Here is a 24,907-nt window from a genome sequence, read left to right on the forward strand (position 1 = left end):
GCAGCGTCCCTCTCTCCAGCGGAGGGCTCACTGTGCAACGTTGCCCCCTCGGGGAGGGCTCACTGTGCAGCGTCCCGGAGGGCTCACTGTGCAGCGTCCCTCCCTCCGGCGGAGGGCTCACTGTGCAGCGTCCCTCTCTCCGGCGGAGGGCTCACTGTGCAGCGTTGCCCCCTCAGGGAGGGCTCACTGTGCAGCGTTGCCCCCTCAGGGAGGGCTCACTGTGCAGCGTCCCTCCCTCCGACGGAGGGCTCACTGTGCAGCGTTGCCCCCTCGGGGAGGTGCTCACGTGCAGCGTCCCTCCCTCCGGCGGAGGGCTCACTGTGCAGCGTCCCTCCCTCCGGCGGAGGGCCCACGTGCAGCGTTGTCCCCTCGGGGAGGGCTCACTGTGCAGCGTCCCTCCCTCCGGCGGAGGTGCTCACGTGCAGCGTCCCTCCCTCCGGCCAGAGGGTTCACGTGCAGCGTCCCTCCCTCCGGCGGAGGGCTCACTGTGCAGCGTTGCCCCCTCGGGGAGGTGCTCACGTGCAGCGTCCCTCCCTCCGGGGGAGGCGCTCACTGTGCAGCGTCCCTCCTCGGGGAGGGCTCACTGTGCAGCGTCCCTCTCTCCAGCGGAGGGCTCACTGTGCAGCGTTGCCCCCTGGGGGAGGGCTCACTGTGCAGTGTCCCTCCCTCCGGCAGAGGGCTCACTGTGCAGCGTCCCTCCTCGGGGAGGGCTCACTGTGCAGTGTCCCTCTCTCCGACGGAGGGCTCACTGTGCAGCGTTGCCCCCTCGGGGAGGGCTCACTGTGCAGCGTCCCTCCCTCCGGCGGAGGGCTCACTGTGCAGCGTTGCCCCCTGGGGAGGTGCTCACGTGCAGCGTCCCTCCCTCCGGCGGAGCGCTCACTGTGCAGCGTTGTCCCCTCGGGGAGGGCTCACATGCAGCGTTCCTCCCTCTGGCGGAGGGCTCCCGTGCAGCGTTGTTCCCTCTGATGGTTTGGCCGTCTGCCTCCTTAAGCTCCTTTGTGCCTACACGGCCTGCTGCAGCTTCCGATCTGGTGGTGTCTTCCCCAGTGGCTACACCATCTTGTCAGACATGCACGTCGACAGAGGCGGCACGGGTCGCCCTACCCCGGCCTTACTGGGTACATGCAAAGGTAGATGCGGTCACGGAACCGCCACGTGCAGTTCTGCGCTCCTGGCTCATCCTCTCCTGCTGGCTCCTTCCAGGGCTCTTACCGCTGTGGGCCCTGTAAGCCCGGGTACACCGGAGACCAGACAAGGGGGTGTAAAACGGAGAGAAACTGCAGAAACCCAGACCTGAATCCTTGCAGCGTGCATGCGCAGTGCATTGAAGAAAGGCAGGGCGACGTGACATGCGTGGTAAGTCACTGTTGCTTGCTTTACCGTTTTACCCTCCTCCATTTTAAATGCTACACCAGTTTCTACTTGCTTCAGGATAAAAGTACGCAAAAATGAAAACATTTCGAGCAAGCTAAACAGAGAATGTAATAATAGAAGAGCTGGGCTGGGTTTGTGGGAAGCAATCAGAAGTCCATCTAAGCAGCAGCTGTCTTTCCTCTCCCTGAGTCCTTGTTTGACACTGTCCCCTCTGTCAACTCACTGGGGAGCCCACTCCCAAGCGCTGTCTTGTGGAAGGCTCCTTCCCTGCCTGCCACCCACTGCCCAAGGGACTTGTTTGTATAACTTATTAGCATATTGCTGTCACTTCCAAGGGCTGCATTTCTATCATTAGAATACTGCTACCATTAAGACATACAGTTTCAAAATCTGGCCCCAGCAAGTGGGTCTCAGAGGAGAGGTGGTAGGCTCTGGTAAGCCCACAGAAAGAAACCCGTTTCCCACGGCGGTGTCCACCTGCACCAGGTTCGGGAGTAGCCCCGTGGGTGGCCACTCCTCTTCCTGTGCCAATGTGGGAGGCGGAGGCAGGGAAGGGAGCCTGAACTGGGTCTCATGCAGGCTGCTGTGTACTGGGCCCTGGGTGAAGAGGACTTACTTCTGTCATCCATCCTCAAACCTCAGGCTCGAGTCCTTGAGGATTCTAGGTACTGAATAATCAACCATTTTCAACTACCCACCTCCTCCTTCTTTTCCAGTGAGCTGGGCCCTGGCAGACGACCCTTGGAGTCTGAGACTCACAGGTGCCTGGTGAGCACATCCGAGTAGCAGGATGGGCTCTGGGAGACTTCTTCCCTCTTCTCAGTACCTCAAACTTGGACTTTTCTAAACTTGCAACATTTTCTACCATGAGCATGTCACTTTTCAAATAGAAAAAATAGGAGTCACAACTAAGTTAAATAAATGTAATGACATCAGCTCTCTCTGCCAACACAAAGTCCTTATGAAGGAACAGGCTGGTCAGAGGGGATAAAAACAGTTTCCCTAATTCCTGTTGATCAGGCATGTTTATCACCATTGAAAGGGAAGCATGTGTCTATATTTAAACCGTCATTTTCTAGAACAAATTAATGATTCCCCTGAGATGGTGAGTTATGGGGCTCTTAATATGTTTTTGAATTTGTAATAAGACACCACGACAGATGGTAAAGGATTAATACACTTGGTGTGACTACTAAAATAATTTAATCTGCCAGAAAATGGCTCATTAAAAATGTATTTGTTCCTAGAGAAAAATTTTTCTTTATTAAAATGAGTCAAGAACCAGACTCCGTATCTGAGCTTCCCAGGCCTCCTGAAGGCCCGGCTGGAGCACTTGAACAGACGTCAGGTGGTGGGGGGCGTCTCTGGCAGCTGCCCGGGAGAGCTCTGGGTGCAGGGGAGTGTGGAGGATTGAGGACGCAGGCTGCCGCCGAGGAAGGCACTGCTCTTACATCACCGAATTTTGATTAGCAAGGCCAGGAAACTTAGCATTTAGTCATGTACGGCTTCTTTCCCCTTGGCCCTGGCTCTGTTCTTCAGGCTCTTCTCCCTCTCCCTGTCCTTCTAGCTCCCTGTCATTCACCAGGCCTCTCTCCCCTGTTCTGCTGTCCTGCTTGCCCTCCCACGGATGCCCACACTGCTCCTGGGCTGAGCTCCCAGGTACCATCTCATATCCAGGACACCACTGGCGGAATGATTTCCTCTCTCTTTGGTTTGTCAAACAGCCTTTAATGAGGATTATCAGAGGAAGAACTCAAAGTGCCCGCTAACCAGATATCCATGGCAGAAGAGGCTGGACTGGCCCAGGGTTGATTTCTAGTCCCAGTTCTGAGAACCTCAGCAAGGGAGCTAACCACTCCAAGCTGAGTTGATTCTTATATAAAATGGGATAACTATGACCTTGCAGCAGCATCATAACAATGGGAGAAAATGGCTAAAGAGTCTGCTTAGAATAACTGTTGTAATGCTTGTTCTACTCACAATGAGACTTGCTTTCAGAGGCTGGTGTGACTTGGATACTTGGCTAGACTTCTCCAGGGAAGTGATGAATGCACAGACCCAACACCATGCCTGTGGGAACCTTCACCTGTTAAAAGGATATAAAAAGAGGGCAAGTTTCCTGATCAGGCAGTGGCACGGTAGATAGAGCGTCAGACTGGGATGCAGAGGACCCAGGTTCAAAACCCCAAGGTCACTGGCTTGAGTGTGGGCTCATCTGGTTTGAGTGCTGGCTCACCAACTTGAGCAAGGTGTCACTCGGTCTGCTGGAGCCCCCTAGTCAAGGCACAGATTAGAAAACAATCAATGAACAACTAAGGTGCCACAACGAAGAATTGATACTTCTTATCTCTCTCCCTTCCTATCTGTCTGCTGTCCCTATCTATCTCTCTCTCTCTCTCTCTCTCTCTCTCTCTCTCACACACACACACACACACACACACACACATAGAGGGCAAGCACCTTAGAAGTTTCCTCCTTTGGTCTAAACTGACCTAGAAGACTCTTAAATTCAGAGATATGACTGTTCAAGAATGATAGGAGAATGCCACATTTCCCCTGAGAAAAGAAAATGGACAATCACATGCAGAACTTCTGACAATAACTCAAAATTACAAATACAAGCACCCTTTGAACCAGGAATTTCACACTAAGAAACCAGTACATGAGCAGAATGATACGTGTACCAGAGTTACTTGTTGCACATTGTTTGCGATCTAAAAAGATTTGAAAACTTGACACCCACCAGTAGAGGACTGGCTGAATTAAATGAGGTACATGCATACCCCCTGCTGTATATCTGTTGCCATAAAAAAAGACATAAATCTACAAGGAGTAGTATAGAAAAGGCTTCAAGATATAGTGTTAACTTTTTTTAAAAAAATCAAGATGCCGAATAGCAGTGTGTGTGTGTGTGTATGCTACTAATTGTGTTAAAGGAAAAAGAGAGAAAAAGAACGACGTCCGTGCGCTGGTCTGTGCACAGCCTCTCCACGTGTGCATGGGAACTGACCCCCCTGCTGCCTGACCTGTAGGAACAGGGGGGAGTTTACACTGCAGCTCCCTGGTACCTGCTGAATTTTGAACCATTAGGCTATTCAGAAAACAATTTAATAGTTTTAAAATCCTTCCCAACAAGGCTCTCCCTCTGGGGATGTGCACAGAGGGACAGAGGCTCTGTCAGCCACCAGCCTCTCGCCAGGCTTAGCTTCCCAGGCCTCTGATGGCCTTCCCCTTCACAGTGCGGAGTTGGATGGGCTGGTGACGGCTACTTCTGCGGGAAGGATGTGGACATTGACAGTTACCCAGATGAAGAACTGCCATGCTCTTCAAGGAACTGCAAGAAGGTGAGGAGGGCGAGTAGGAAAACACACACACACACACACACACACACACACACACACACACACACACTGAAGTGACATCTTATATGAAGGAAAGGTACTGTGGGTTCCATTGAAATTTGCATTTTTAGAGTGGCTGCATCTCAGCTCTGCCAAAACGGCCATCGATAATAAGCCAGGCATCCACCGTTGTCTTGAGATCTGACTTAAGCCAGATGTAGAGGGAAATGGGGAGCAGTGGGGAAAGGGTACACACTTTCAGCTATAAGATTGCTGAGGCCAGGGGTCTAAATATAATGTAATTACAGTTGATGATACTACGGTGTAATTGAAATTTGCTGAGAATAGAATTTAAATGTTCTCAACAAAAAAGGAGGGAGGAGAATATGTGAGATGATGGACCCATTAATGAACCTGATGGAGGGCACCCTTCCACACTGTGTATGTATACCAAACCATCACATAGTGCACTTTATCCTTCCACACTGTGTATGTATACCAAACCATCACACAGTGCACTTTATCCTTCCACACTGTGTATGTATACCAAACCATCACACAGTGCACTTTATCCTTCCACACTGTGTATGTATACCAAACCATCACACAGTGCACTTTATCCTTCCACACTGTGTATGTATACCAAACCATCACACAGTGCACTTTATCCTTCCACACTGTGTATGTATACCAAACCATCACACAGTGCACTTTATCCTTCCACACTGTGTATGTATACCAAACCATCACACAGTGCACTTTATCCTTCCACACTGTGTATGTATACCAAACCATCACACAGTGTACTTTATCCTTCCACACTGTGTATGTATACCAAACCATCACACAGTGCACTTTATCCTTCCACACTGTGTATGTATACCAAACCATCACACAGTGCACTTTATCCTTCCACACGGTGTATGTATACCAAACCATCACACAGTGCACTTTATCCTTCCACACTGTGTATGTATACCAAACCATCACACAGTGCACTTTATCCTTCCACACTGTGTATGTATACCAAACCATCACATAGTGCACTTTAAATGTCTTAAATTTTATTTGTCAATTTTACCTTAATAAAGCTTTAAAAAACACCAGACAGGTGTGCTGTCTCTCTGAGCTGTGTTTCCCCACTTAGGACAACTGTAAGTATGTGCCAAACTCCGGCCAGGAAGACGCAGATGGGGATGGCATTGGCGACGCCTGTGACGAGGACGCCGATGGAGATGGGATCCTGAATGAGCAGGTATCAGCTCTGCTGGGAGAGCCTGGGAATTGCTACACGCCGGGGATGCTACAAGAAAGCCCCTGAAGTCATCCCAGATGCTCGTCCCCATGCCTGTGTTCCCATAGCATTGCAACATTTTGTTTAAAATTGTCAAATGTTTAAATATAAAACTGACAAACGTGGGGTTCCCGAGTTCTGACAACCCGGGGTGGAGGGGGTTGTGGAGGTTGGCCAGCATCCACCCAGGACCAAGCACACAGTAGGGATGCAGCAGCAGTCGGAGTAAGTGTTCGGTCTTCCGATCCTTTAGGATAACTGTGTCCTGACTCACAACGTGGACCAAAGAAACAGTGACAAAGATATCTTTGGGGATGCCTGTGATAACTGCCAGGACATACTAAATAACGACCAGAGGGACACTGATGGGGATGGAAAAGGCGATGCCTGCGATGATGACATGGATGGAGATGGTGGGTTGTCACGTTTTGTCTGGTATTTGGGACTCATTTGTCCTTTTGCCCTGTTCTCTTTGAGGAGCAGGAGTTGAGTGACTGACTAGGAAGGCCTCTCCGTTCTGAGTGGTTCCATGCCGCCTGTCTGGGGAACCCAGGATCCACTTTTGTCTGTGGGAGGGGACTTGGCAGCCCACTCCCCTATTTAAAAATCCCCGGTATTTCTGGAACTCTATATCATTGCCAGAAACCTTGTAGGAAGTACTTTAAGCAGTATCTAGTCAAGGCTATATCTTTATAGGGTATCTGACTCCCAGATTATTCCTTTCCCACTGCCCAGCATCCTCCTCGCACATGCGGGCCCTGAAGGTGGAGAATTGGGCGAGCAGGCCTGGGCAGAGCCACAGGCTACCTATGGCTCCTCCTGAAGAAACTCGGGCATTTCCGAAGAGATGCGGACATCCCTGCCTGTTCTGGAGAGAGCCGCGAGGCAGGGTGGCTGCAGTACCCAGTGCCTGGTCCGCTGCAGGGGCCTCGGATTGTGATCTATGTGGATGGCACCCCCTGTAGCACAGTCCTGAGCTCTGGTGCCCCGCAGGACTTGAGGAAGGACAGTTGTTCCTCTATAGCTTCCATAACACACATATGACCATCATCAAAGTATAGGCTGGTTCCAGTCATTTCTGAAAAACATATCACATCACAGGGCCTTGAAGGAAAATCCACTTACAAGTACAATATTATACACGCACACACATGCACACATACACAACCTACTCAAAAATATCCACAGCTCCCTAAAACATGACCTCACCTTCTATAAGCCCAACTGATGACCCAGATCCAGTACTATGCTAATTAACCAACTCAACAAAACAAACCAGAAAAGCCCAAGCTGTAGCATCTGCCAGTTTCCATAATGTAAATGCCACTCCCATCATCTGAGCTCAAACTACCAATACGAGTGGACATGACTGCAGGGGAAGCTGGGACAAGAGGGACGTGGGGGCTGTCTCCAGCATACCACTGCCGAATCCTGAATCCGGGGATCCCAGGCCTGGCACACACACCCACAACGTCCTGCCTTTCCAGCGTCAGCCCACCAAGCCCTCATGACTTCATCTGGCTACAGAGATATCCTTTGATATCTTGGGCAAATTATAACTCATTAGGTCATTGTCTCTGATAACTGTTCATTTTTAAGTCTCCCAGAATGCACCCTTTGACCTTACCTCCTGATAACTGCTGGGAAAGGTAGTGGCAGTCTGAGGGGGTCAGGCAGACCTCACTCCCATGTGCTGTGGACAGGCCTAGACTCTAAGGCGCTGAGGAGCATGTGTTCCAGACCTGCCTGATGTCCACCTGACTCACGGAAGCACCCTTTCTCATAGGAATAAAAAACATTCTGGACAACTGCCAAAGAGTTCCCAATCGTGACCAACGGGACAAGGATGGAGACGGCGTGGGGGATGCCTGTGACAGCTGTCCTGATGTCAGCAACCCTAACCAGGTTGGTAGGACATAAGGGAATTCAGTCTCCAGGCCAAACTCTCCTTTGCAAAGACACGTGTGAGAGCAGTGTCTACAGCCAACAGCAGAGCCCACTGGCTCAGTTCTCTGCGTTGCTATATACCTAACAGAGCCGAGGGGGTGAGGGTGCACACTGAGTCCTGGAGGTGACTGGAAGAACATCAGAGAAAATCGGAGTCCCTCTGGACTAATCTCACAGGCTGTAGTGTGCTCTCTGAAGTTAATAATAGGAGTTTAGTGATGCCCAAACAAGCCTTTTCTGCTGAAATGAAAATGTAACATGGAAATTAACCATTGGGAACTTCATGTCCCTTTTAGCCTTTAAACCCCTACGCAGACTATGTATGGACATTGCAGATTAAGTCGTCTGTGACGTGTTTTTTCCCTTTCATTCCTCCTTCCTGTCTGGATAATTGGGGATGAATGTCTTGTATATTTAAAGCCCTGCGGGAGGGAGTCATCGCTGCCTCTGTGATTCCCTCCCGCTCCGGCTCAGTTCCGAGCTGCAGAAGCAAGGCAGAGGCAGTGTGCCTCCTCTCATCACTGCCCTCTGTGACTCCCTCCCGCTCCGGCTCAGTTCCGAGCTGCAGAAGCAAGGCAGAGGCAGCGTGCCTCCTCTCATCGCTGCCCTCTGTGACTCCCTCCCGCTCCGGCTCAGTTCCGAGCTGCAGAAGCAAGGCAGAGGCAGCGTGCCTCGTCCCCTGGCTCCCTTCCAACCCGTACCGTGTTCTGCGTCTCCACCTGCCACCACTGCCCGGTGCTCTTTTCCAATCAGCTCATCTAGTGTGTGGGCAGTCCATCCATGTAGCTTGATATTTTGGAAGGCTTTTCTGAAAATTCAGCTTTGTGCCTACACCAATATGGTGCTGTCCTTTTGCAGCTCTGTCCCATCCCATTCCAGAGAAGTCATTCCTGAGACCCAGTGATGGGCAGGTCTGCCTTCTCTGGAACATTCTGTGCACGCAGGTCCAGGGATACACAACAACACATTCTGTTCTCTTTGCAGTCTGATGTGGATAACGATCTGGTTGGGGACTCCTGTGACACCAATCAGGACAGGTACGGCACACCTCCCAGCTGTACAGGGCCAGGTGAAACATCTGGGCAGGGTTTTATCCTTCAGAGCTTTCTGTTGCTACCATGCTTTGGGATCTGTCTGGGTAGACTGAGCTGCTGGTGGGACAACAGCCCTGCCTCTGGTTAGGATCACCACACCTCCCTGAGAGTTCTTATTAGGGGCAGTAACAGTGTCAGGAGGGCCACTAGGCATTCTGGCAAGTGAGAGTCTATTACAAGAGAGGCAGTATAGTATTATACTTCAGAGACGGGCTCTGGAGTGACCCAGCTAGATGTAAATCCCAGTTCTTCCACTTACAAACTGACGCCGTAGGCAGGCGCCTCATCTCTGGGCCTGTTTTCTCTGTAAAATGAGGATGATGATGATGGAATATAGTTCATAGGACTATTGCAATTTACAAAAAGTGCCTATTACAGTTTCTGTTACATAGATAGCACTCAGTAGATATGTTCTAGCTCTTTTACTATTTTATTCTTTCAGCTCAGGGAAGCTTCACTGCCATCCCAAAATTGAAAGCTGTCAGTTCACTGCAGGGTCAGTGTGACTTCATGGCCCTTGGAATGCCTTCACTCCACATCACTTATTTGAGTGTAGTTGTTCTATTGTCAGCCCTCTTGGCCCCACATAGATGGAGTCCTAGGTCAGGGCTGGATCAGCTGCTGCCAGAACATCACTGAAACAGGCATGTGCAGCTCTTCCTAGGAGGCTCCTGCAGAAGCAGGCCCTGAACCCCTTCTCCTCCATGGGGAAGTAGGACAGAGGGTGTGAGACAGGGATGAGAGGGAGAGGTTTCCAAAAGACGAAGCAGGAGGAAACATAGCTGCCCTTCTCAACATCTTCTCACAAGCTGGCCTGCAGACAGCAGGTCAGGAATCAAACCTTGCTCAAAGGCAGGGCCTACGAAGTCCCAACTTTGTTCTGGTGTTCAGTGTCCCTGCTGCAAAGTACTGCCAGCTACCTGAACTTGAACGTTCCTCTCAATCTCTTGGTCTCAATTTCTTCACCTGCAAAGTAGAAGTAATTAAGTGTGCCTTTTGTTGTTGTTGTTTTGTATTTTTCTGAAGTGAGAAGCAAGGATTGACAGACAGGCTCCCACATGTGCCTGACCAGGATCCACCCGGCATTCCCACCAGGGGGCGATGCTCCGCTGTAACCGGAACCATTCTAGCACCTAAGGTGGAGGCCATGGAGCCATCCTCAGTGCCTGGGCCAACTTTGCTCCAATGGAGCCTTGGCTGCAGGAGGGGAAGAGACAGACAGAGAGGAAGGAGAGGGGGAGGGGTGGAGAAGCAGTTGGGTGCTTCTCCTGGGTGCCCTGGGTGAGAATAAAACCCGGGACTTCCACATGCCGGGCCGATGCTCTACTGCTGAGCCAAGTGTGTCTCACAGGTTATAGTGAAATGAAAGACAGTGTAGGTTAAGCTCCCAGCACAGTACTGGTCCTCAGGTGACCTGCAGAAAAGGGTGACTGCTATTGTTATAACAGCGTGGAAAAAGGCAAGCCTAACTCAGCATAGGATGCCTCCGCTTTTGAGTGAAGGTGAGACCTGTGCCCTGACAACTTCCCTAAATGTCTCCATCAAGAACGTTCCCTGGTGTAGGTCATCCTGCACTCTGAGGGCCGTCTGAGTAATTTCTGAAATACCCTAGCCTCCAGATATCTGTGTGGAATAAATGATTCATTCTGCTACATTTTAATTCCCACAATCTTGAACCTGGGGGAAGAGGATAGGCACTGCTTTGATTTTTGCATAAAAATGTCCAGGGCTATAGAGAACAGCTGCTAATGGAACAGGCTCCATCCATCGTAGGATTTAAAAAGCCGCCCTGCTCCATGCACAGGAATTCCACTGTTTGAGCAGTCATCTTCTGCTGGTCCAGGCTGGCCTCACTTTTTTTGGGACCCACCTGGGAAGCATGGCCTGAGGGCATGGACTGGTCCCTGGCTTCTCTTCCCTGTCCCATCCTGGATGATGTAGGGACAGTTCTCAGCCCAAGATAGGCCCTGATGGAGCAGAGTGAGAGAAGTGTCTGCTCTCATCCAGAATAGCCATGGGAGGTGCCGGCAACACAGGGAAGCTCTGGGGACAGGGCACTGGGCCTGGAAGAAAGAGGGCTCTGAGCAGGGCTTTAGACCAGGACTGAGCCACCTGTCAGGAAGGGCTGCCCTATCTCTTTGCCATTCACAGCTGATCCTTCTTAAATCCACTGGCCAGGGACTGTGAAGAGTAATAGGAAAGAAAACATTGTAGTACCTCCAACCAGGTTCTTAGAATTGCTTATTTCTCTATTAAAATTGAATATGCGCCCTGGCCGGTTGGCTCAGCGGTAGAGCGTCGGCCTAGCGTGTGGAGGACCTGGGTTCGATTCCCGGCCAGGGCACATAGGAGAAGCGCCCATTTTGCTTCTCCACCCCTCCGCCACGCCTTCCTCTCTGTCTCTCTCTTCCCCTCCCGCAGCCAAGGCTCCATTGGAGCAAAGATGGCCCGGGCGCTGGGGATGGCTCTGTGGCCTCTGCCCCAGGCTCTAGAGTGGCTCTGGTCGCAACATGGCGACACCCAGGAGGGTCGCAACATGGCGACGCCCAGGATGGGCAGAGCATCGCCCCCTGGTGGGCAGAGCGTCGCCCCCTGGTGGGCGTGCCGGGTGGATCCCGGTCGGGCACATGCGGGAGTCTGTCTGACTGTCTCTCCCTGTTTCCAGCTTCAGAAAAATGCAAAAAAAAAAAACAAAAAAAAAAAAACAAAAAATAAATAAATAAATAAAATTGAATATGCAAAACTCTAATCAATCATTGAATCTTCATAACAACCTTATGAGGTAGGCCCTGTTATTATTCCCACTTTACAGGTGAAGACACTGAGCCATAGAGGGGTCCAGTATCTGGCCTCAGGTCACAGGCTGGTAAGGGGGCTAAGCAGTCTGGCCCTACACTCCTCATTCTCTTCCCTTGGCACATTCTATCGGGAATCAGCTAGTAGCTTCCAGGAGCATCTAGGTACGAAATAATAAATTAGGCCCTTATCTTCTTGCCAACGAAGTGATCTATTATTTCATCAAGTTGAAGTGGGAAAATAGTCTCTGAGGCCCACAGGGCAGCTTTATCTAAGGCCACATGTGTTTGGTGAAAGACCAGGCCTGGTTAAAATGGCAACCCCACACTCTCCCTCGGGACAGCTGGGCTCGCACTGCCCTTTGCTGACCTGTGATGCAAATGACCTCTCCTTCCTCCCACAGTGATGGTGATGGGCACCAGGACAGTACAGACAACTGTCCCAACGTCATTAACAGTGCCCAGCTGGACACCGATAAGGATGGAATTGGTGACGAGTGTGATGATGATGATGACAATGATGGCATTCCAGACCTAGTGCCCCCTGGACCAGACAACTGCCGGCTGGTCCCCAACCCGGGCCAGGAGGACAGCAACAGTAAGCAGCTCGGCCCAGGACGACATGGGGCTCCCAGGCTCCCTTTGGCCAAGCACAAGGTGGCACCCCTCACCCAGGGCACCGCTTCTCTGCTCAGCCACAGCTGTGTGGACGGTAGACGCTGGGTAGATCCCGTTCCCCACTGTCAGGGAGAAGCTGCTGCAGGATGAGCTCACCAGCACAGGGAGCGCCAGGGCCCCCACTCAGGGGCATGCCAAGCTGCCCTGCAGCTTGCCTGCTCTCCACCAGGTCACAACAAAGGAGCAGGAGAGAGAGAAGGCATGGCAGCAAATGGCTTAGGTGGGGTCACACTCTACGTCTGCAGGAACCACGCCAATAAGGAAAGGTGCACCAGGCCAGAGAGGAGACAGCAGGCGGGCACTGGGCGCGCCGGCGAGCGCCAGCCCGTACACAGCTATGCAGTCAGATGTTGAACACTGTCATCTGAACAAAGCACACTGTAGGCCAAGTGCCTCAGAACCATCAGAAATTATGGTCTTTGAGATGAATTTTGGTGACAATAATTTCTTTGCTTTATATACGTTATAGTCTAGAAAGTTCTATAGCTGTTTGCTTGTGTAAGGTCAGGCTTAAGATCCGCCAGTTGGTGAACCCCACTGTCCTCAGAGGACACCCAAAGTAAGGTCAGTTCTGAACAGTTCCGCTGCACGCTGTCCCCAGGAAGTCCCCCATCACGAGAACGCTGGGCCGGCCTGGGACTGGCTCAGAAGAGGCTGGTGTCAGGATTCTCTACCCACACCAGTTAAAAGCCATAGCCCTGAGGAAGACCTCAGGCTCACTTGTGTTCCTTGTCCTGACCCCTTTCTCTTTGAGGACTGAGGGTGGGTGCAGGTGTTGGAAGCTCCTCTCCCCTTCTTCATCTCACTCAGATGACGGCGTGGGAGACGCCTGTGAGGCAGACTTTGACCAGGACAAGGTCATCGATCGGATCGATGTCTGCCCGGAGAATGCTGAGATCACCCTGACCGACTTCAGGGCCTACCAGACCGTGGTCCTGGACCCTGAAGGGGATGCCCAGATTGACCCCAACTGGGTGGTCCTGAACCAGGTATGTCACAGGGCTGGCAACATCTCAGCTTTGCCTCAACACCGACATAAACCCCTGAGAGTGGCAGGTAATGTTTGGAGTGCTGACTGCCAGCCAGGCACTGTGCCACGTCACACTGACTCCTCACTGCCCTTGATGAAGTACTTTCATTAGCTCCGTTACACAGATGGGATCGAGGCTTGTAAAGCTTTCGTGGTTGCTCATGGTGGCACTGCAGGTAAGTGGCCGAGGTTTCTGGAATGGAGACCCAGGCAGTCCGACTCTACAGCCATGCTCCTAATTTCTCCAGTAGTCTGCCCCACCGTGGGTCCTCCTTGTGTAACTAAAGGAGAAAGGCACAGAGGGGCTGAGTAGATTTCCCAGCACCACCCAGCAAGACATTCATCAGAAGTGTTATGTTCTGCCCTGACTGGATGGCGTAGTTGGTTGGAGCATCAGTCTGATGCGGAAAGGTTGCCAGTTCAATCCCCAGTCAGGGCACATACAGAAACAGAGCAATGTCTGTGTGTGTGTGTGTGTGTGTCTCTCTCTCTCTCAAAATAATAAGAAGAGTGTATTCTCCAATTAAGGCTTTATTGAGTCAGCTTAATGATAGTTTTAGCAAAATTACTTCTATTCCACTTTGAGCACACAGCAAGGTAGAGCAGTCCCTCAGATAAGGCAGTCTTTACGTGGAGGTCAGACATCGCTGACTGCTCACCCATGATGCCTGAGGGTCCTGGCCTTCCTCAAGCTCACCCTGTCCCTTTTTTTTTTTTAACTTTTAATTTTTTTATTTTATTTATTCATTTTTAGAGAGGAGAGGGAGAGGGAGAGAGAGAGAGAGACAGAGAGCATGAAGGGGGAGGAGCTGGAAGCATCAACTCCCATATGTGCCTTGACCAGGCAAGCCCAGACCCTGTCCCTTTGAAGATTGCTCTTACCTCCTTCAACTCTCTCTGCAGGGCATGGAGATCGTGCAGACCATGAACAGCGACCCTGGGCTGGCAGTAGGTATGTCCAGGCCCTCTGTTTGCAGTTGTATAGAATTCACTCTTTTTAGCGAATCCTGTGGCTTTGTCTATTCTTCTGATATCACTCTGATCTCTACAGGATACACGGCTTTTAACGGAGTTGACTTCGAAGGGACCTTCCATGTCAATACCCAGACAGATGATGACTATGCCGGCTTTATCTTTGGTTACCAAGATAGCTCCAGCTTCTACGTGGTCATGTGGAAGCAGACAGAGCAGACGTACTGGCAGGCCACCCCGTTCCGAGCCGTCGCGGAACCTGGCATTCAGCTTAAGGTATTGATGGTTCACAGTCATTCATCTGCCTTTCTTCTGATCCCTTCACCCTCCTTTTAAATTCTGTATTCTCCCTTATGGCATTACTTCCTCTAAGAAGTGGTTGCATTCATGCGAGTGTTAAGTCAGGAAACACGAGAGCCCACCAGGTCCTTGCTTTCATTCCTGTGTACATGCCGCATTCTAACTTCTGGGGGACCCTAGCCATGAGACTGCCAACCTGAGTGGCTCCCAAGAGGTGGAGGAGACGTCTCTGGCACACGATCTTGGGAACTGTTTCCTTGCTGGGGTCAACTTCACACAGGGGAATGAGAGGCTGCCTGTCAATCCTGCCGGAGGAAAGGCAGATGGCAGACCCCTCCTCGGGCATGTGTGGGGAGCAGAGGGTTTATAGCAGGGAAACTGGGATGGGCTGGTGGAGCATTGGCCAGTGCTGATTAGTAATGGGCTGGGATCCCCTCAGTAGAAATGGCATCACAAGTGCTTATGCTCGTGTCCAAATCCAAGGCAGCCAGATTGTGACCATGCATTCACCCCATCACTACCCCATGGACCCGAGAAGGCTGGTCTGTGCATTCTGTTCTAAAACATTGCTCGTGTCCTTGTCTAGGCTGTTAAGTCTAAGACGGGTCCAGGGGAACATCTCCGAAATTCCCTGTGGCACACTGGGGACACCAGCGACCAGGTCAGGCTGCTGTGGAAGGACTCCAGGAATGTGGGCTGGAAGGACAAGGTGTCCTACAGGTGGTTCCTGCAGCACAGGCCCCAGGTGGGCTACATCAGGTAGGCGGATGACCTGTCGCACCTCACCCTGGAAGCAGAGCAGGCCTTCCTTCTGCCTCGCACCTCAGCAGGCCCGACCCAGCGGGGTCTGCTGGGGCCCCGAGACCTCAGGCTACGGCTCACAGAAAAGAGGGCAGCGTGAGACACCCAGGCTCAGGCTGACCACATGGACACTAGGGCCAAACTGAGGGTAGAAGGACCTTTGGGGGGTGAGTTCGGCACAGGAGAAGTAGTGCTCTTTTGCCGTGTTCCTCAGAGAAGCCTGAGAGCTGACATGCTGACCCACATCACATGAGACGTGTGGCTAAGTGTCCACACTTGCCCTGTGGTAGCCCCGGGCCCTGTCTGGCCACATTCAGTGTGCTCATGAATAGTGCACACTGCAGTGGGTCCATTAGAGTCTCCCTCCTCATAGACAGAAACTCTGGGAGGGTCAGACCGGGGTCTTACTTTATCTTGGTCTCCTGGCACCTGGCACATTGCTGGCCTGAACTGACCTTCGTGTCAGTCAGTGTACTTAGCCTTATTTCCCTATAGGACTGATCTTTAAAAACCATTCTCAGAAGCTAGGATGGCTTAGGACTGCAACCTTGAAATTTAGACAGAGTACTTACTTTCTCATTCGCCAACCTATGTAGTGCATCTATGCAGGAGTACTGATGGCAGTCTCCTGGTGGACGGGACAGAGAAAGCGTGAGGGCCATTCATATTGTATTCTCCTTTGAGATGTTGCATAGAATGCACTCTGTCTCACAGCAACCATGTCTTGTTCTCAGCCCTGTTAAGCCCAATGCCTCTTTTCTATAACATTTTTAAATGTCCCCTCTTCTGTCCCAAAATGAAATAATAGGAAATATGACCTATCTGCACATATAGTTTTAGAAAATCAGTTTGATCCTTAATGTTTGAGAAATAAAAATACTTTTAACAAAATCGTGCAAATGCTTGAGCATAACCACACCAAAACCCAACTAAAGTAGACATTTGCACCTATCCCTGGAAACACTGTGACAGTGACATTCTAATTCTACAGGTCGTTGTGTTGGTGACTTATATGTTACAATGGTGTTGTCAACAGTAATGTGACTTTCTAAAATGATGAACAGGTTTTTCTTTTCAATTATAGGCAGTCCCTGGATTAAAACAAGATCATTTCTGTGGGTTTGTTCTTAAGTTGAATTTGTATGTAAATTGGAACAGGTACATTTACCTATTAAATGCAAATTAGATTTTTTTTTAACATAGTATTTTTACCTCTTTATGCATATAAATACTTAAACATATTCAAACCTATAGAACCTATCTTGTTCATAACCCGGGGACTGCTGGTACAGCTTCCATTCAATATTATTCTGTATTAGTTTTAGGTGACAGCATGGCGATTATTAGACAGTAAGTACTTTATACTTAATAGTAATCCTTCTATACTTCTAGTGCCCACCGGGCACCACACATAGTAATTACAGTATTATTCCCTATGCTGTACTTTACATGCCTGTGACGATTTTGTAACTACCAATTTGTGCTTTTAAATGTCTATTTTGTTGATTTTAGAGAGAGAGGAGAGGAGAGAGAGAGACAGGAACATTGATCTGTTTCTGTGTGTGCCCTGACCGGGGATTGAACCAGCAGCCTCTCTGTATCAGGACAATGCTCTAACTGAGCTACCTGGCCAGGGCCAGTTTGTACTTTTTAATCCCTTCACCTTCTTCAACTAGCCCCCCTTCTGTCTGGCAAGCTTCCTTTTGTTCTGTATCTACCAGTTTGTTTTTGAACAGCTTTTAATTTTCAAACAGAACAAAATATTCAACAGTTTCTCAACTTATCCTGAAATTTTCTATTTATACAGGGGTGGGCAAACGAAGGGTTATAGTTGTAACACAAATAAATAAAACACCAATTGACAGTACAAGAATAAACTGTGTTGTGTACCCACAACTATAAGCCTCCCTTTGCCCCCTGCAGTAAAACAGTGCAAACCACATGTCCACCAGGAAGGGAGCTAGCTGGTCCAGGCCTGGGACTGACTAGACAGGCTCTCCGCCTGGCCAGGCTCTGCAGGAACACTGCAGAAGTGTCTGGAATGGACAGGTTTTGATTGTTCTCTCCAGGGCCTTGAAAGCTATCCAGCATCCTTGGCTTTACTAATGCCACAGTGACAGCCAAAAATGACCCCACAAATTACTAAAACTGCTGCAGGTAGTGTTGTCACTTGTCACTTTTTTTTTTTTTTTTTTGTATTTTTCTGAAGTCGGAAACGGGGAGGCAGTCAGACAGACTCCCGCATGCTCCCGACCGGGATCCACCCAGCACGCCCACCAGGGGGCGATGCTCTGCCCATCTGGGGCGTCGCTCTGTTGCAACCAGAGCCATTCTAGCGCCTGAGGCAGAGGCCATAGAGCCATCCCCAGCGCCCGGGCCATCTTTGCTCCAATGGAGCCTTGGCTGCGGGAGGGGAAGAGAGAGACAGAGAGGAAGGAGAGGGGGAGGGGTGGAGAAGCAGATGGGCGCTTCTCCTGTGTGCCCTGGCCGGGAATCGAACCCGGGACTCCTGCACGCCAGGCCAACGCTCTACCACTGAGCCAACCGGCCAGGGCCAGTGTTGTCACTCTTGATGAAAACCATTGCCCTGAGAGTCCTCCACATGAAACCACTCAGACCTAAGGAAAAGCAGCATGATGTCTACCCAGGGTACCTCACAGATGTGACAATGAAGTCACAAAGCGTCCTGATCCTGGGTCACATTGGGATTTCTCTGTAACTAATGAGCAAGGACCCACCGAGTGTGACTCTGTGCCCAGTGTCTTAGGCTTTTGGAGAAACAGATGGGAAGACAGGGATACATGGTCCCTGACCTCATGGAGTATCCAATCTAGTAGGGAAGGGGGGAGCGTTAGAGCCTGTCCAGGTCTGGGAAAAACAGAGTAGGAAACAGGGCAAAGACGCACGTGTGTAAGAAGTGGGAGCCCTGGGGCTCGCGATAGGCGCTGCACCCTTGGCATGGCTTGAGTCTCATGGATTCCTACTCGGGCTGTGTTGTCTGCAGGGTGCGATTTTATGAAGGCTCCGAGCTGGTGGCTGACTCCGGAGTCACCATAGACACCACCATGCGTGGGGGCCGGCTTGGCGTGTTCTGCTTCTCCCAAGAAAACATCATTTGGTCCAACCTCAAGTACCGCTGCAATGGTAATGTACATTCTTATCACTACATATTAGTGCTAGAATTAACCAAATGATGCCCCCTTATTTTTAGAGCATACTTTACTCCCAGAAGCCCAAAGCTCATGCCACATATTCATTAAACCTGCCAGTCCCTGTGTGGCTGAAGCAAAGGTAGGTCTCAGTTTTCCTATTTGATAAATACAGTGGGCCTCAATTTCTTCATCTAACTTCTTGGCATAAGGTTAGGGCACGCCGGATCCGGCCGCATAATGAATTTATGCGGCCCGCGGTTTAACTTTTAATCTTCTCTGCTACTTTAAAATCTCAGCTACTCAGAAGTGGAACCGACTTTGATTATTGGAAATCGAGATATTTAAGAAGATAGTGATATGCGGAAAACAATTCCACGTGTGACTAATCTAGGGTTAACTTCCAATAATTGGTCGAATGGATTTGCGATACTTCTTTATTTTTTAAAAAAAATCCCATTATAAAGATTTACAACCTTTGTACTCGTCTGTACTCGATATGAACTGTTTGACGTTTAGCCGCGATGCGAAACCCACATTCTTTTAGGCGGAGTTTGCCAGTGCGCACCCAAGGTCAAACTGTTATTTTTGTGGTCAAGTGTGCTGAATCAAGTGGCATTGTAGCATAGACAATAGCTGCAGTTGGTAACTGAAAACGTGTCCAGGCTGTTTGTAAAACAAAATAATTATTTTATTTGCAATATAACCCCTTCAAGCTTACTCTATTAATTAAATATTGTTTCGATTGATTGCGATACAGTTTGGATATTTATATGGTATGTAATTATATTTTTGTTAAAATATATTTTTATTAAAATAATATTGTATATTAAATTTTTTCACTCACATTTATTCACAAACAAATTACATAATAAAATTTTGTTTATTTAAATGAATCGTTTTTGTATTTAACATTTTTTAATTTTAATATTTCGTCTGGCCTGTGAAAAAAATTTTCTTTTTAATCTGGCCCAGGGCCAAAAACTGTTGGCCACGCCTGGGTTAGAGGTTAGGTGAGAAGTTCAGTCAGGTTTCATTTCCATGTGGCCTTTATTTTCATGCGGCTCAAATGTAATCACAGACTCAAAATTGACCCTGCAGGCGGGCTTTCCTTAGGGCTCTGAGTCACTCCTGGACTTCGAGGCAGTGATTTGCAAAGCAGCCTAAAGTAGGAAATGGCCGCAGGCTTGTGGGGCTGGCTGAAGCGACCCCCAGCAGGCCGCCTGCCCCGGGCAGAAGGGACAGGACTCCCGAGCGGAGGGAGCTTTGCTAACCCTGTGCCTGTTCTTGTCCGCAGACACCATCCCAGAGGACTTCCAAGAGTTTCAGACCCAGAATTTCGATCGCCTGGATTAGAAAACTGAAGAAGCAATTTGTAACTGCTCTTCCAAACCCTAAAGCCATATATTTTTAACTTCCTACAACTTTCTTTATATACACTGTGTCTTTCTTTTACCAGCTCAACTATATCAAACTTTTTATATAAATGTGGCAATAAAGAACAGAATTTCAAAACCCTGTACCTCAGACATCACTCACTGTGGCTTGGGCTTTGATGGTGTGTGTGTTGTCCTGAAGTGTCCGTGCTGGACCCGCAGGGCATCTCTCCCTCAGGCCGTTGGTGAAACCGAGCGTGGCCGGGAAAGTAGGCCTGGGCCAAGGTCTCCTCTCCCGTCACTGCAGTTAGCATCACACAAATCCTAAGTTTCTGCTCACCTCAGCAGTCTCCTTGTTCTGGCCAGGGACCCTCAGAAACATGTTCAGAAGCACTTCCCCTATGAAGATTCTTCCTGGCGAATCCTGGGGCAGAGTTGCTAATTCTGAGCTCCCCTCCACAACACAGAGACTTGTCTCCCAGCACATTCAACAATTATGCTGATTTCTATGTACATCTGGCTCCCCCTAGTGAGGGTAAGCTGATTGAGAATAAAGGACCTGGTCTGCAGTCAACATCCCGGCCACCCTTTGGTATCCACTGGGGATTCGTTTTAGGCCTCCCTGCAGATACCAAAATCCACAGATGCTCAAGTCCCTTCTATAAAATTGCAAAGTATTTGCATAATATAAACCATCTCTAGATTACTATCAAACTTAATGTGATGCAAATAGTTGTTATACTGTATTGTTTAGGGAATGACGAGAAAAGTCCATAGATCACAACCTGGGATTTTTGAATGTTTATATTCAACTTTAGCAAAATGATTCAAATTCCTATTAGAGGTTCATCCAGCTTAGTAAGTTCCTCATTTGAATCATATTAACTTCTCTAGGGGTCTGAGCCATCACTCACTAACTGGGATGAATTCCATTGCCTGTCCTCCTAACTTCCGAGCTCACAGGTCCTGAGGGGGTATAAGGTGTGACTGAGAAAGAGAAGAGACGTGTGTAATGGGGGGAAAGGTCGTGTCCAGGTGGAGTCCCACAGGAAGTGGAGAGAGCCCTTGGACAGGAGGAGGCACGGGAGCAGGTGCAATGAGGGGTGGAGCACATTTTGCCTCCACCGAAGAAAGAAAGGGAGCTCTTCTCCCCACCCAGGGTGTATTCCTGTATTTCAGAATTACAGGTAACTGTCCTTAGCTCTATGTTGGTGCTGGGCTGTATAGTCAAAGAGAGTGAGAAAGATGCAGAATCCAGTAATCTATTATTTAAATATCTCTAAGGATGGAGGGGTGGGTGGAAGGATGGGCTAAAGGGGGCGGGGGGGGGGAGACTTTGCCTGTGGCAATTGGCGTGATGATGCGATGTGCAAATGATGTTTTGTTGAAACATCTTGAAACCTGTATGATTTTGTGAACCATTGTCACCCCAAATAATTAAATTAAATATATATATATGCATTTTTTATGGGCCAGACCAGGAAGATAACTCAGAATATACTCAAGCAACAAAATAAAGAATCTGATCTACAAGTGAGGAAACTTAAGAACTAGGTCATTCATAACATGAATCCATGGGAGTTAGACATGAGGTGCCCTGTTTGGAGGGCATGCACTCGGGGTCCCTAACAATGGTGGGAGAAGGAAAAAGGGCTCAATTTCCTTTGGTATCATGAGAGGAAAAAGCCCTTCAGTAACCATAGCTCCACATCTTACCCTTGCCCAAATCTTTGTGTAATAAGCTTGGTCTGCTGAGTTATCCCAAGTTTCTTGAGACAGAATAGTTTCCCGAGGGGAGGTTCTTTTATTCCTGAGAAAGCTTAGTACTGAGTGTAGAGATGCTGAACCCATCATCCTAATATTCGTATGCTATTTGAGAATTATCTTTAAATGTGTGGTGTTTAAAGTACTTGAAATATTTAAGAGAATTTGGCATAATTGAACTTGTGATTTCAACTTAAAAAGTATAGTTGAGTATTTGATTTTAGACTTGTGATTTTAGGTTTAAATGTTTGGGAGAACTTGGTTGAATATATAAATAATAGTGAGGTGGTTAAGATAACTTATAATCTACAATATTATGTTTGTTAATTCACAAAAGTTACTTAGGTGCTTCTGTAGGTCTTGTCAGACAAGTGACAGAAAAATTAAATCTAAAAATAAAAACCTTAAATTTATATTACAAATTAACATAGTATTTTATTATTTTAGATGAATATATTAAATTTATAAATGTAATTTTAAATGCTTACGGAAATTGAATTAACTAAGTGTTCAAATAGGACTAAACAATCAAAAGCTAAAAAGTGATATAAGCTTTGCTAAAAGTAATGATTTATGTATTTATAGACTAGAGTAATAGTTTTAAGCTGAACTTACACTGTTTTATAATATGTCTTTAATTAATCAAACACTAATTTTAAAAAACCCAAAGTAGCTCTCACTTGAGTACCAATGCTGCCCAGATAAGCAAAGAACAAAACCAACAAAAACTAGTCTGGTGACAGCTGATGCTGATACGATGGTCTTGTTTTAGAGGAGTCTGGGAAACGCACCCTCAACGCCACATAAGTGGCCGGCAGTTATTCTAAAGCCCAGCCGTTTTGGCAGGGGGGTGTCACCGTGCAGAGGGGATGGGGCCGAGGTGCAGCTGTCCTTGCTCCAGGCCTCGCACTCCCACCCCAAAAGGTGTTTCTGCTGACGGCTCCTCCAGCCTCCAGCCGCCAGAGGCAGCAGCGAGCAGCCTCAGACCACATGCTGACAGAGAGGGGCACACGAAGCATAACCACTACTCCCTAAAACTCCAGTACATGTGTTGTTTCTGTAGGAATGAATATTGCCATCTAAAAATTTGAGAACGTGTCAAAAAAAAGCAATGAGCAATTGAAACTGGTTCAGCAGAGTATTAGCTAAGAGAGTATGGGTGACTATATGATGTAAGTGAGGAAAATTAAAAGGGAAATTAAACAATCAGTCTTGGCTTTATCTTCCAACTCACACCATCAAGACTGGACCCCACCTCAGTTCCTTGAGCCACTACAAATTGGACCTGGATATGCAGCTTTTACTCTTTGGATTTGTGCTTAAAAGTAAAATATGCTTATGTTTGAACCAGGCCATGTCCTTCACCCTGGAAATTCCATAAACAGCCTGAACAACAAAAGAAATTTGAGAAAGAACAAGGTAGGAAATATTACTCTCCCAAATTTGGAAACAGTATGGTACTGACATAAAAACAGACATACAGATCAATGGAATAGAATAAAGAGCCCAGAAATAAATCCTCACTTACATGGTCAGTTAATCTAGGACTAAGGAAGCAAGGCTGTACAATAAGGTAAAGACAGTCTCCTCAATAAGTATGGGGAAAACTGGACAGATGCAAAAATAAATGTTATGTGACCATTTTCTTATACCATACACAAAAATAAACTCAAAATGGCCTGACCTTGGTGCCACCACACTAAACGGGCATTGACCTGGAACGCTGAGATCACCAGTTCAAAACCCTGCGCTTGTCTGGTCAAGCACGGCACAGGGGGCAGTTGACTCTTCCTGCTCCTCCCCCCTTCTTTCTCCCTCCCTCTCTTTCTCTCTCTTCCCTCTAAAATGAATAAAGTTTTTACACTTTTTTAAATAAATAAAAATAAACAATAAACTCAAAATGAATTAATGACTTAAATGTAAAACCTACATTTTTTTATGTGAAACCATAAAACTCCTAGAAAGAAACATAAGCAGTAAACTTTTTTTTTTTTTTTTCATTTTTCTGAAGCTGGAAACAGGGAGAGACAGTCAGACAGACTCCCACATGCGCCCAACCGGGATCCACCCGGCACGCCCACCAGGGGGCGATGCTCTGCCCATCCGGGGCGTCGCCATGTTGCGACCAGAGCCACTCTAGCGCCTGAGGCAGAGGCCACAGAGCCATCCCCAGCGCCCGGGCCATCTTTGCTCCAATGGAGCCTTGGCTGCGGGAGGGGAAGAGAGAGACAGAGAGGAAAGCGCGGCGGAGGGGTGGAGAAGCAAATGGGCACTTCTCCTGTGTGCCCTGGCCGGGAATCGAACCCGGGTCCTCCGCACTCTAGGCTGACGCTCTACCGCTGAGCCAACCGGCCAGGGCAGCAGTAAACTTTTGACATCAATCTTAGCAATATCTTTTTGGATATGTCTCCTCAGACATGGGTGACAAAATAAAAAAGTGGGACTACATCAAACTAAAAAGTTTTTGCACAGTAAACAGTAAAAAAAAATAAACCTGGCCCTGGCCGGTTGGCTTAGTGGTAGAGCGTCTGCCTGGTGTGCAGGAGTCCCGGGTTCGATTCCTGGCCAGGGCACACAGGAGAAGCGCACAGCTGCTTCTCCACCCCTCCCCCTCTCCTTCCTCTCTGTCTCTCTCTTCCCCTCCCGCAGCTAAGGCTCCATTGGAGCAGCGATTGCCCGGGCACTGAGGATGGCTCTGTGGCCTCTGCCTCAGGAGCTAGAATGGCTCTGGTTGCAACAGAGCGACACCCCAGATGGGCAGAGCATCACCCCCTGGTGGGCATGCCAGTTGGATCCTGGTCGGGTGCATGTGGGAGTCTGTCTGACTGCCTCCCTGTTTCCAACTTCAGAAAAATACAAATAAATAAATAAATAAACCTACTGAATAGGAGAAGATATCCAAAAATAATATATCTGATGAGTTACTATTCAAAATATATAGGGAATTCATACAACTTAATGAAAACAACAAACAATCCATTTTAAAAATTGA

The 24,907-nt window shown here is 48.6% G+C and overlaps 1 protein-coding gene and 1 non-coding gene across 2 annotated transcripts in view; one reads left to right on the forward strand and one right to left on the reverse strand.

Annotated features, from left to right (window-relative positions):
* The window catches only part of THBS4 (thrombospondin 4), an 88,007-nt gene extending 67,710 nt beyond the window's left edge, over positions 1–20,297 (forward strand). The window contains exons 10-22 of the mRNA XM_066273659.1: positions 1,204–1,356; positions 4,614–4,718; positions 5,863–5,970; positions 6,263–6,422; positions 7,796–7,914; positions 8,941–8,993; positions 12,250–12,443; positions 13,334–13,512; positions 14,457–14,505; positions 14,605–14,801; positions 15,412–15,584; positions 18,631–18,770; positions 20,073–20,297. Coding sequence (XP_066129756.1) covers positions 1,204–1,356; positions 4,614–4,718; positions 5,863–5,970; positions 6,263–6,422; positions 7,796–7,914; positions 8,941–8,993; positions 12,250–12,443; positions 13,334–13,512; positions 14,457–14,505; positions 14,605–14,801; positions 15,412–15,584; positions 18,631–18,770; positions 20,073–20,131 — 1,689 coding nt within the window. The 3' untranslated portion in view covers positions 20,132–20,297. The remainder of the gene's footprint in view (positions 1–1,203; positions 1,357–4,613; positions 4,719–5,862; positions 5,971–6,262; positions 6,423–7,795; positions 7,915–8,940; positions 8,994–12,249; positions 12,444–13,333; positions 13,513–14,456; positions 14,506–14,604; positions 14,802–15,411; positions 15,585–18,630; positions 18,771–20,072) is intronic.
* A 3,901-nt stretch (positions 20,298–24,198) lies between these two features.
* Positions 24,199–24,274, reverse strand: TRNAS-AGA (transfer RNA serine (anticodon AGA)). Its single transcript has one exon. It is a non-coding gene; the product is annotated as a tRNA-Ser (tRNA).
* Positions 24,275–24,907: the final 633 nt, after the last annotated feature.

This window comes from Saccopteryx bilineata, chromosome 4 (genome assembly GCF_036850765.1).
Source record: "Saccopteryx bilineata isolate mSacBil1 chromosome 4, mSacBil1_pri_phased_curated, whole genome shotgun sequence".
Classification (NCBI taxonomy): domain Eukaryota; kingdom Metazoa; phylum Chordata; class Mammalia; order Chiroptera; family Emballonuridae; genus Saccopteryx; species Saccopteryx bilineata.